At 34.8% G+C, this 12,892-nt stretch overlaps 1 protein-coding gene across 7 annotated transcripts in view; it reads left to right on the top strand.

Moving 5' to 3' along the window:
• LOC112150227 (arf-GAP with coiled-coil, ANK repeat and PH domain-containing protein 2) overlaps positions 1 to 12,892 on the top strand; it is a 46,259-nt gene that overhangs the window by 17,091 nt on the left and 16,276 nt on the right. For 6 of the 7 annotated variants that reach the window (XM_024278319.2, XM_024278320.2, XM_024278318.2 and 3 more), the window contains exons 5-10: positions 1,960 to 2,018; positions 3,242 to 3,425; positions 6,405 to 6,449; positions 6,536 to 6,631; positions 10,704 to 10,778; positions 12,834 to 12,845. In XM_024278319.2, coding sequence (XP_024134087.1) covers positions 1,960 to 2,018; positions 3,242 to 3,425; positions 6,405 to 6,449; positions 6,536 to 6,631; positions 10,704 to 10,778; positions 12,834 to 12,845 — 471 coding nt within the window. The remainder of the gene's footprint in view (positions 1 to 1,959; positions 2,019 to 3,241; positions 3,426 to 6,404; positions 6,450 to 6,535; positions 6,632 to 10,703; positions 10,779 to 12,833; positions 12,846 to 12,892) is intronic. The other variant, XM_024278322.2, reaches the window with a different exon arrangement.

A 12,892-nucleotide genomic window follows, 5' to 3' on the forward strand; every position in this document is an offset into this window, starting at 1 on the left:
TGGAAAGCTGAATCAGTATGAAAAAGTCTAAATATTCCTAAAATCTTGCTTATTCGGGGGACAATGGCTGCTGGAATTTTTTCCAGATAAATAACAATATCCACCTTTTTTTAACTTTCCAAATTCCTCTGTCCTGCTGTGCATACTTTTGGAATTTATTTTATATATGTATGTCTAAAGAATCTTTGTTATATTCACTATCTTTCTATGTTACAATAATTAATATGGCAGACTGAAACAAACAAAAAAAGTTTGAATTTCATTTATAAAAGAAGATGAAGTTATCTGTTTAGCATTACGATTTAGATGTAAACCCAAATTTAAAAAAAGCTTTTTTTAGTTTGCCTTGTCTTTAAAACAAAAAGTCCAAATTAAGCAAATAAAAGCTGTTATTTTATATTTATTTATTCTAGATTTAAGACAGAATTTCAGCCAGATTTTACCAGACTGCCTGTTGTTATTATAAATATCTTTCAAGCAGTTTGATTTATTGTAAAACATCTGCCAATTTATTTTTAAAAGTAAATTAAAGAACAAAATATACAAAACTAAACATTAGAGGATTGTGATTGAAAGGCAGGTAGGCATTTAAAAAATGAACATGTCTTAACTGATGAGAATTTGTCTATGACTTTTTTAGATAATGAAAAAATGGCCAAAAATTAAAACACAAAATTAAAAAGTATCAATACTTCACCTGACAAAAATAAATGGTGATTATTTAAAGAAATATAAATGTAATTAGGTACCAATTCTATGAAAAATGGTTAGAATTAATTCATTAAGGGGTGCTCTGATTACCCAGGTTATCTGGACTTCTGTTGGGTTAAATAATGCATGTTTACAATAAAAAAAGGTCTTACTGGTTTTTTTTTATTACAATATTTTAATTTCATGACCAAAAAGGCGCAAAGAAACGTCCATGTCATGCACAACCCTTGCAAAGTTGGTTTTGCAAACTAATATTTGCAAAACCAATTTTGCTAAGTTCATGCATGACAAAAAATAAAAATAAAACCTTTTTGATTTATTAAATGTTTTTAAACATTTTATAATATTGAAAAGTTTGCTGATAGCATGCTGCTATATTGGCCTTTTGCATGATAACCTGTCACTAAATCCAATTACATTTTTTCAGGAATTTGTTTTTTACTTTTTAAAAAAGTGTAAAAAATAAATACTTCACAAAACTACTGATCACTTTAAATTGTAGCATGATTATTGTTTTTCAAATATTTCCATTCAAATGTGCTTTTTAGAACATTTTAGAAAACTATTTCTGTGGCAAATGACTTCCTAAATAAAAAAGAAAAAAACATGTTTTTCACGTCTTCTGCCAAAATAAAAGAAATGTGGGATGAAGACCACAGTGACTTAGTGACTTAGTCTTTCCTCACCACGTCCTCCTCTTAACCTTCCAGTCTCATCCACCAGAAAGTCTCCAGGAGCCACAGTTCAGGCCTGCGACTCTTACTCATCGCAGGAGACTCTGACCACATCAGCTGACTGTCTGATAGCTTTTTGCCATTCAGCGATCTTCTGATGCACATTGGTTTTTCCCTGCCACACAGCTCATGTTGTCTTTTCTTAGACCAAAAGATCAATTGAAAGTCCTTGTTTAAAAAAAAAAACAAAAAAAAAACGGGTTGTGTTTTGGTGAAAGCTTACTTTTAAGGAAATGTAGGTTAATGAGGGCATGAGTCAAAAGCAGAAAACGGCACACCACGTCTTGTGTTTATGCCTTTATGAGGGGAGTTTACTAAGTCAGCTTGTTTGTGTAAATTTAACAGCTTAATTGCACACGCTGTTGTTAACAAAGCGTCTTTAGATAGAAATGCTGAAGTGGCCGGGAAAAAGGAATGTATTTATCAGCTTTTTCCTGCTTTTCAGGCTGCGTTTTCCTGTTTAGGCCGGAATTTTCTATCTAGTTTGAACAAAGTCAAACTCTTTTTCTTCCAGATACTGTTTGATCAGGCCCAGAGATCCATAAAAACCCAGCTGCAAACATTTGTCAAAGAGTGAGTATGAAGTTGTTTATTAAAACTGGTAAAGTTAATTGTGATCTACAAAGATTCAGTTCTATTCTGAAACTGTATGCCCACATCATAGTCGAGGCTTGGAGACATTTTTATTGAAATATAGACGTATTGCCTGTTATTCTTAGCTTAGAAGATGCAATTGTTTATATGGTAAATTGTTGCGCATGCTATTCATTATTAGACTTTATTGTCATTATCTGCCTAATTATGGATATTATTTTTATTATCATCACAAGAGGCTATTACAAGAAAGCCATAGGCCTTTCCAACATGTCTGTTGCTTTGTAGTCACCTTGATTTGTCTCACCATCAAGACGATTTAACAACATGAAAACTGTCAAAGGAATTTCCAGTACTGTCAAATCAAATTGGAGTTAGCATTGTGTATTTTTAATCTGGCCTTATTCCTGCTTTGGTGCTTTATTTTGAAGATAACTTTGCGTCATTAATGGCTTACTTAAAGTAAAATAAAAATAAAAAAGAAATATGTTAAAAGTTGCTCATTTCAGCCTTTAAAATGTAGTCAGTATTTGCATTGTTTTAGAACAATTCAGCGTTGACATTTGTTTTCCATATAATGTAGGAAAAAAATATCCATAAATGTGGTTGCTATACTTGCTCCATTTAAAATGAATGTGAGCTTCGGTAGCTTTGTATTCTTGAAAGTGTTTAATCAAATAAAAAAATGATAATTTAACATTTTTATAATTAACTACAGTAATTTAATAGAAAACGGGGCATAAAAACACTCATTTGTCTTGATATAGTTGGTGTCTACCTCACACTGAAAAATATCTTTGTTTTACTGCCTGGTCCTTGTGTTTACTCAGAAACAAAGCTGTCCGAACAGTCAGCCGGCATATTTGCATGACAGTAAGACTGTCTGCTCAGTGAAGAATTATTCAGCTTTCTCACAGAAGTCATGCTTGGTCTCTACCACAACTTCAGCTTCAAATCATGCTGCCCTCGCTGTACCCCAGAAATGGGAAGTCAGAGCTCTTTGCTTGTGGTTAGAAGACTATGCTGCAGACAGCAGAATTCCATCAGTTGCTTTAAGCTTTCCCAAATTGGAAAAATACATTTTTTTTTTAATATTTTGCATAGATAGAATTGACAATCTTTCCTTTTTTTTGTTTCAAACTACATTCAGTTTCCTCATATCTGATATTGATAGTTTAACTTTTTCCTTTTCTTCTTCGCAGTGACCTGAGAAAGTTCAAAGAGGCCAAAAAACAGTTTGATAAAGTGAGTGAGGAAAAGGAGACGGCCCTAATCAAAAATGCCCAAGCTCCTCGCAATAAGCAGCATGAAGTGGAGGAGGCCACCAACATCCTCACTGCCACGCGCAAGTGCTTCCGACACATCGTCCTCGACTATGTGTTACAGGTACCACAGGCTTTTGCTTAATCTGGGCGGAGGTGCATGACAGCATCATGAGACACATCCACTTCTTTCGGAAAAAAGGAAACTAACATTTGCTGACATGCAGAGAAGACTCTCACATGCAACATTGAAGTGGAAGTAAATGCACAGCATCACATTAGAATTCCTGATACAGCAAAGATGCATTTGCTTTTATAACGTCTTATGTTCTCCTATTTACTACATACTTACTTTACATTAAAATTGACTAGGTGGAAAAAACGTAATAGTTGTACCTTTTAAGTCTTAAGTGGAGCAAAAATAAAAAGCACATTTCAAAACAGACCAAAAAACAGTTTTATATTATTAAAACATATTTGATGGCACATTTACATATATCAAAGGGCTCTAGAGGGGCTTTTATATCAGTTATCATAATTGGCGGCCTAAGCACTTAATGTATAAAAGAAATAAAGTCATGCTCTTTTGTCCTGTTTATTCTCGGTGTGCAAATATTTTTAGCATCTATTCTTATGAATATTAAAAGAAGAACTTCTATTTGTATTGGCTTGCGTGTTTGCAGTTTTCATCATTTCTGCAAACTCAATGGAAACAATTACTAATTTTAGCACATTTTTAGTCTCCTGAACTTTATAACATTTTTCTATTTGCATCAAGACAATAGTAAAAAGGTCTTTTATTTTTATTATTTATGTCCTTAGACTAGTGTGGGACAACAAGTTGTCAGCCCGGGCTATGCTGCGTTTACAGCGAAGTGATTTGCGTGACAAATTAGTGTAGCCCGCCACACTGCAAACTCGCTGCGAAATGTGTTAGCCGTGTGGGAGGAGCTAATGTTTTAGCCTGATCGCTACATAGAGCGTTACACTTCTCTCCCAAAAGTACGACTTTATATATAATTTTTTTATCTTCTTTTTTGTGCAATATTTGGCAGCTGTGACTTATACTCCAAAACAACTTATAGAATGAAAAAAATACAGTGCTTATATTTGTGTTGATTCACTTTAACTAAAAATATGGTTTATTACGCATTTTAAGTGTTTGCAATTACATTCAAAAGCTTTAGAATTTTTTTATGCCTCTAAGAAATGACTTTCTTTCTGTGCCTTCATTTTATTTATTTATTCTTCATGTTTTGTGGCGTCATCCCATGTAATGAAAGGCGCTCGTGTCATAGAAATCATCAGCTGGGCTTAGACATCTGCTGAACCATGCCAGCTCTCTTGAATACTTGCTGATTTGTGATAGAACAGCTGTTAGCCCTTTTATTGGAAGCCCTGTAAAGGAACCGGCAGTTAAACCGTGTTGATACAATTCACCCCGTGATCAGGCGGTGACAGGAAACCCAAAAGCACCTTTTAACACCAGTGTAACATTCTGCTTTAGCTGAAACACTCTTTCAATTAGGTTTTGGTTTGAATTATACAAATATAAACTCACCCCCTTTAAAGTTTTACATGTAGTGTGCTCAGGCAGCACTTAAAAGGTTGCAGAAAACTTCAACCAGAAAAACATTTAGGATCATTTTTATTGTTTAGGTTTGGAGCTTTTTCTGAACTGCAGGAGGATTTTTTTTAATTATTACACTTTGCTCTTGTTGTGTCAAAATACATTTATCAAAGTATAGAGAAGAATTTGTTAACCAGGGTCAAAAAGTTAACATTCTTTTTAAAATCAATTTAGGAGTAACAACATTAAATAAAAAAATCTAAAAGTTCTATTTACCATTTATTTTTAGCATAAACACATTTGACGTAACAAAAACCAACATGGTGTCATTGTATTTAATGTGAAATATCCCAGATAGTAAAAGCAGCCGACCAACAAAACCTTTAACATGGAAACCGTTTCCTAAAACTGGAGCAATGTAAAAAATAAAAAAGCAGAAACTGTGGTGAATTTTACCAGACATGCCAGTAAGTTTTAGTCTGCAAAACTTCCAGGAGAAGTATTTTTATTTATGACCTGTTATAAATCTGTTGTCAATCACCAACATTTTCCTTCAAGTTATAAAACTATAACATCTGTGAAACTTGTTTGACTTTAACTGTATATTTAGTAAAGAAAAAACAAACGTGTTAGGCAGAATTACCACAACTTTACAACCAGTCACCAACTAATTGCTTGTAACTTTTCCTTGTGGCTGTTTTCATTGCATTGTACTAACTAAATTGACATTATTTTGGGTCCAGCTCCAGTCAAAACGACTAAATGCCTATAATTAAAGAGAAGAAGAGAGCTTGCAAAAGTTGCAGTACATCAACTATTGTGGTTTAGTGGAAAAATGTCAAAAGAAAAAAAAAACTTCCCTTTCATGATAGGAGTTACCACCTCTGAATAAATTCAAGTGCTGTTACAGCTGCCTCACAGCTTTCAGCCATGAAATTATTGCCGGCCACAAAAAGGATTTTAACTTTTGCTCTCTGATGTAGTAAAGTTTGGTGACCACAACCAAACCTTTGGCTTCAGGTCATTTCATAAGCATCAGATAACTCTCTGCCATGCTTCCTTGTTGCTAAATGCATCACCACACCCAGTCTTTGCTGTTACTAGGCCAGTTATAGGTTGGCCAGATGGAGCTGGCGAGTTACAGCCTCCATAATAAAAATCACGTGTGTATTCATATGCTGTAACTTTCACCCAAAATAATGTTTTTCTCATAGTGGGTGAAGCAGTAAATAATGTGACTGGACAGGCTTGAGTGCATAAGATGTTTTTTAAATAAATGGTGGAGGTGGTTTAAGTCTAAAACTTTGAGCTCCCCCTGGTGTTCTTGAAATGCAGTTCCTTATTTTTGCAAATTAAAGTTTACTTTAACTGTAGACTTGGCACTAATTGTTTAAAATTTTAAATGCCATTTCTCTCTAATGGCAGGCTAATGTTTTCTCCTCATTTTAATGTCTGAACTAATCATTTTGGTGTTTTATTTTTTTGTAGCATGTTTATTCCTTCTTCCACTTATTTATGTTCTGTTTTTTCCAGATTAATGTTCTGCAGTCCAAGAGAAGATCAGAAATCCTGAAATCAGTAAATTAATTTTATTTTTAATCAATGATACATCATAAGTTTACCTTTCGCAGCATTTTAATTTTTTCTTCTGCTCATCCTTGAAGATGCTGTCCTTCATGTATGCCCACCTGACCTTCTTCCATCAAGGCTACGACCTCTTCAGTGAACTGCAGCCTCTTATGAAACAGCTGGGAGGACAGGTACAGCATTTATGAACTGAATTATTTCCCCACAAAATGTAATTTCTATTTCTGACATTCATCTTCGCAAAATTTGATTATTTATTTGATCAATTTAAATTGGGACAATTTTTAAACCGTATAATTTTGCTTTGCCAAATTTTCTCAGTGGTTTATAAAACAAGGTAAAAGCTGCATTAAAAAATCTTTTTGCTTTGTTGTTTTTTGTGGAGAAAAGTGTCAGAGGCTCAAAGTGAGAGATGCAGGTAATGGCAAAATTGCAAAACGATGCAGCCCCTTGAGTGTTATCTGGATGTCATTTGATGAAAGATTTCATGCTGAGAAAGAAATACCTCATGATTGCAAAGAGGAGGAGTGATTTAAAAGACTTAAGATCAAAGTAGACTCATTACATTCACATTTTTTAGTCTTTTAACTAAAACATTATTAATTTAAAGTCTCAACAGATAAATATGTTTACAGACAATGCAACTAAGATACTTTTGATAAATTAATATTCATTTAGCATTCGTGTTGGTTCATGTCTACATAGTTGGGGGTTTTGCCGAGCTAATACCAGCATTTGTTAAAACAGGTAAAAACTGCACTGGATTCTGGGAAAGTGTTGCTAGGTTACCTGATGTGCTGCATTCATGGACTAAACGTGGAATAAATTACAAACACATTTTCAGAACATATTTTCTGTTAGCTTTGTATTGAGTGATGTGGCGTGCTTCAGCACCTTTCTATGGTAGTTTTTATTTGCCAGTTGTTGTGTTTAGTTATAAAGTTAATTACTTTGAAGCGACCAGCTCAGTGACCTTGTGGTGGAGTGTCCACCCTTGGATTGAGAAGTTGTGAGTTCAAATCCAGCTGGAGTCATATCAAATAATAAAAAAATGGGACCCAAGGGCTTCCTGTTTGACACTCAGCATAAAGGGTTGAATTGGGGGGCGGTTTAACCTCACCTCTCTCCCAAGGGATGGGCCAAATGCGTAAAACAAATTTCACACACCTAGATGTGTGACAACTAATAGAACTTTAATTAAACAATTATGTTATTAGAGTCTTTAACTGTTTGTGGTATAAAATGGTGATGGACTGTCTGAGACTTTTCAAAATAGTTTTTGTCTAACTTATAATCTTTTTTCTGATTGTATAATCCTTAAAACAAAGTACTGTTGATTATTCAACTCTTTGTGGTTTTACTTTAAATAAATCCAAGACTCTACTTTTAGCTTATATTGCTTCATCCTTCTCATCTTGAGTGTGTCAGCCAGAGTATCAGCAGAGCTGTGTGTTTGTGTCTCTTCTCCAATAAACACAGCCTTCCCTATGAGGCACAGCAGCATAGCTCACAGATGATTATCACAGCGGAGCTGCTTGTTGCAAGAATGAGGAAGAAAGCCGTTTGAAAGGTCTGCAAAAAGGGTTTTCCCACAGGCAAACTCACAAGGTTTAACTGTCAGCTGAGCGAACACCGCAGAGAAACATGAAGGTGATCGAACTTGAGAAAAGGAAACGGTTCTAAGCTGAAGAAGTGGAATAGACCTATTTCAAGTGTGGAATTTGTTTTTATTGCTGATGCAAGAAAAGTGGATTTTTTTTAAGGAATGGATGATCCAGGAAAAGTTATCTTTTTTATTTTGGTTGCCAAAAGCCAGATGGAAAAGCTGAGGGAGCCATCGTCTTTATTGGACCAAAGTCCTTCACCAAATTGAAGAGTTTCTTAGCAGAGAAAAGCGAGAAGACGGGGAAAAAGCTGCTTCTTCAAAGTTATAAAGGCAGACAGCGATCTCCTTTGAGCAAAAATCCAATGAGACCGAATTGAAAAGCATGGAATGTAAGCCCGAGGCTGTGAGATTCAGAAGTCTGGAAGCACAAGAAGATGTTATGATAAAAAAGTGAGAAATTCTAAAAGGACATTTTCCAAACCTAAACCCTGAAGAGGGAAGGAGAAAGGAGAAAGAGGGTCCGATTCAAGCAGAAGAACAAGAGGAGTGTAACTGCTGTGGATTAGAAACCTGTCACGCTGAATTTGGAGCAGAGCTAAAGCGAAAAGGGAAGATCAGAGGCTGAGCAGTGGGAAACAGCAGCAAGAGGATTGTGCTTTATATCCGTTCCTGTCTCCATCATGAAGCTGAAGAAGGTGGAAAGGCTGTGCAGGGAGGTGTGGAGGAGCTGTCAACAGGTCTGGTAATATATAACTTGATGCCTGTGAGCAATATAAGAAATTGATTTGGGGTTGTCAGTCACAAACTTGTGGAATGCTTTGTTTTTATTTTTGTTTGATCCCTGAGGTTTGTACCATAAAAAGTGTTTTCTTTACTCCAAAAGAAAATGGTCACTTTGAGACACTTAAGACGATTAGTAAGGAGAAACTCTAACACTTTTTAAAGCTGTTCTCTCTGATGATATTGAATTTCTTGGCTAATATGTAAACAATAGTTCAATATCTGTTAAGAAGATTACAGTATGTAAGTGCGATCAAAGGTTGAGGGGATTTTTGCCCTTTTTATTGTACTAAAACTTTAAATTCTACTAAAAAAATCTAGTTTAATTTAGATCTGCAACACATCCTTATAGCTTCATCCATGCAATATTTGTGAATACCTTTTATTCAGAGAGATGTTCTGCATTTTCTTGATGACTTCTGCTGTTAGTCTACATAGATGATTGTCAAAAATGAACTTAAATAGATTTTTTGCCTATAATTGACAAACATTTGAGTAAGTAAGCTTTATTTCACAGAATAAAATCACTTCCTTGTGGTAAAATATGCAGAACAAAACAAGTCAGCAATATTTATGCAGATATTATCAGGGAACTGCCCAGAGAGCGGGATGGGATGCTCATTAAATGTAAGCTGTGTCAAAAATATATAAAAAAAATCAAAAGCAAATTACATTTCGGATTACATTGAACAAGATATTGGCAGGAGAAGGGGAAAAACATTTCCCATCTGATGATATCAGCCTGCTTTACTCTCATCCACCCATTTCCGTTCCAAACAAAACAAAGGGCCTCTCAATTATTTTCTTCTAAATTTGTCAGAGAGGAGCATGTGTGGGTTCTGAAGGAAAGCAGGAAAAGCTTCAATTTAAAACCATCTTAAAAAATGTTTCATCTAGCTGCTTTACTTTAATTTTTTAAGCAATTTAGTTGGGAATATTGCATTTTCTATCAGTGCTTTGTTTTAGAGTAACTTTCCTGAGAAAAAAATAAATTTAAAATTTGTGTTATGAACTGGTCGGTTCATCTGTGTGAAAGTGAATGTTGTCCCAGTTTAAAAGGATCCATGTTGGGTTGTGGTGATTAAAAATTGTACATTTAAGTGAATGTGAGCATGTGATGGACTCGTGGTTTTGTGGATTTTTTCTTTTTATATTTTCAAAAAGAAATCCTTGAATGCTTATCACAACTATTTTAACTTCAGGAATTCCATTACTTTGCTGTGGAGCTTATTAAATACATTTTGAACGTTCTCATCACATGTAATGAAATAGTTCAAATCAGATGTTAATTCACTTAGAAGACTGAGACTTGCTGATCTAGGTCACCCTGCATCAACAGGCTATCAAAAGACCCAGTAAGGAATTTAGCTGCTCCAAGGCAAACTGGCTCGTTTTCAGCATCCAGTCCTTTATTAAAGGCTTTTTTGTAGTTGTTGTTGTTGTTTACTTCTCTCCTCAAAAGAGCCTTTGTCTCCCCCTCTACATGGAGTTGTTACTTGTGGGTATGAGGAAAATCAATCATCTCCCATCCAATTTCACACATGAAGAAGCCTCAGCAGTGAGGCCCATTTTGTTTCAAGGAGACTGTTCGCTCAGCCTCAGTTGGGCCAGAACTCAGATTTTTTTATGGTCATCATTAAAACGTTCAGAACTTACTTCAAGCTTTATCATAAAAAGGGACATTTTGATGAAACTTTTATTACTGCTCCCACATTCACTTTTTTTGTGTTTTTCCATGTTTTTATGAGATTATTTGTAATATTTTTGTCCACATTGTGCCTCAGAGTCTCTAATGTGAGTGTAAAAGCTCACAAACATTTGGTCCGATCAGCTTGACTCACCATTCCTGTTCCTTGCAGTTGGACCAGCTGGTGGTTGATGCTGCCAAGGAGAAGAGGGATATGGAGCAGAAGCACTCCACGATTCAACAAAAGGTGCTTTAAAACTCACTGTGTCTCATCTGTGAGACATGCAAACAAGCTTTATAATGTATTACAAAAACACATGAGAACTAAAATAACCCATTTGAAACAAATTTGAATACAAAAACATCAATTCTTTATTTCTAAGTAGCTATCTAGAAATAAAAAAGTACATTGTCTGTGCTTTTAGACTGAATGAATACTTTATAACAGGTAGCTCCTGTTTGCAGAAACCTCTTTTTTATTTTTGACAGATTTATCTTAAAATTAAAGCATTTAGCTTCCCTATGAAACTCTCCTGCTCCTTTCTGTACGTTTTTCGTCACGTAAAAACTCAATCACACTTTCAACGATTTCAGTAATCTTGATATCAAAAAGTTCTGCTCATTCAGGACATTACTGTATGTACTATTGGTTTTTATAAACTTTATAGTTTTGGAAATATTGAGCAAAATATGCCCCATAGAAAGTGAATGAGAAATTGCTCAAATACTTTAAAAACTTTGTACACTTTAAAACTTGTAAACTGCTGCATACTTTCAGCTAGAGACACCATTCAAGCTTAAAAATCTTCACCAACGACCTTTTTTTAGGGTAATTTTAAGTTTAGCTTTTATTTTAGCAACATCCTATCTGGGTTTGGCTAATTTACATATTTTTTCCATTTTTCTAGGGTAATTTGGAGTTTATTTTAGCAAGATGCTGAAATCTTGGCAAAATTAGCAAATTTTCCAGTTTTTTGGGCTAATTTGGAGTTTAGCTAATATTTTTTAACATCATTCTAGCTGTTTTGGCTAATTTAGACATTTTTTTCAGTTTTTTTTATTGCCTAATATTTTGTCAAGGTTCTGGCTTTGGCATTTCACCTATAAGCTTCAGCTAACAACACTAGCATCTTCAGCAGCCACATTCAGTTAACAGCATTCATTGAGTGATTGTTTTATTTCAATCATAGATTGAAAAAATACAGGGAAAAAAACCACATAATTTCAAACTCATTACAGAAACAATGAAATGCATTGATTAGAAAATAGAAAACAAACAAAAATAAAACACACTTATGTCACATTTGGGAATTCATTTTTTTGTGATAATTAACTAAAGTCAGAGTTTGATTTATTGCTTGAAAAGGAGTGGGAAAAAGCAAATGTATTCAATCCCACCCCAACACTAGCATTATCGCAGGTAATGGTGTATTTCTAGTTAAAATCTTCATTCCTTTTATTTCCTCATTAGCTATGTATGATGACAGCATTAGTGACTGTTGTTAACAGATTGTTTAAAACTTTATGCCAAAAGAGTCAAAGTAATATGTAATTCATCGTAATCCGGAACACAAATTAATTTATGAAGTGGTTTTTTTTGGTTTTTTTTCTTAATGAGTCCTGTTCTGTGATGTACAATGGTTGATTTGTTTATTTGTCATTTGAGTAAACGGAGGTAGAACTCCACCCTCAGGTGTAAGGTGATCACTGAGGATGATCTCAGCCACACGCTCGTGCATTATTGACCGCCGAGCCAAACCCATTTCCAAATAAACAAGGTTTGGTTTCAGTGTGAGGCTATGTCTTCCAAAAGCTGTCCCAAAACAAATTTCCACACACAAGTTTGAGTCTCTTTTATTTGATTAAAATTCATTTTAGATCAGAAACCCTTCAGAGCTAAGGAGCAGCTGGATGTGAGGTTGTTCATTTTTAGCTTGCTCTTAATTTAGAGTGCACATCACACAGCATCAATAAGTACCAACATCTGCCAGAACCTTTCCACGATGGGATTCTTTTCATTTCTCAATCTGGGATTATTCCTTTAGAATACACCAGAATATAAGTAAATTATAATTCCAAATTATATTTTATTTGATGTTGGATCTGTTCTGTGTTTTTCCTTTCCTCCTTTGTTCTCTGTGATTTAAGGGTCTACTTCCACTTGTCCTCGAACACCTACTCCCTTCATACCCTTCCTCAGTTTACCTGCTTGCTGTTTTCATGTGCTCTGTCTGGCACCTTTCTTTGACCCTTTCTTCTTTCTCATTACTGTTCCCTTTTTCTCTTTTCCTGCTCCCCTCAGGCTGCTCTGCAGGTAAGCTCTTTTTCTCTCATTTCTACCTCAGTGTCACTCTTGTGTGT

This window comes from Oryzias melastigma, linkage group LG4 (assembly GCF_002922805.2).
Source record: "Oryzias melastigma strain HK-1 linkage group LG4, ASM292280v2, whole genome shotgun sequence".
Lineage (NCBI taxonomy): Eukaryota > Metazoa > Chordata > Actinopteri > Beloniformes > Adrianichthyidae > Oryzias > Oryzias melastigma.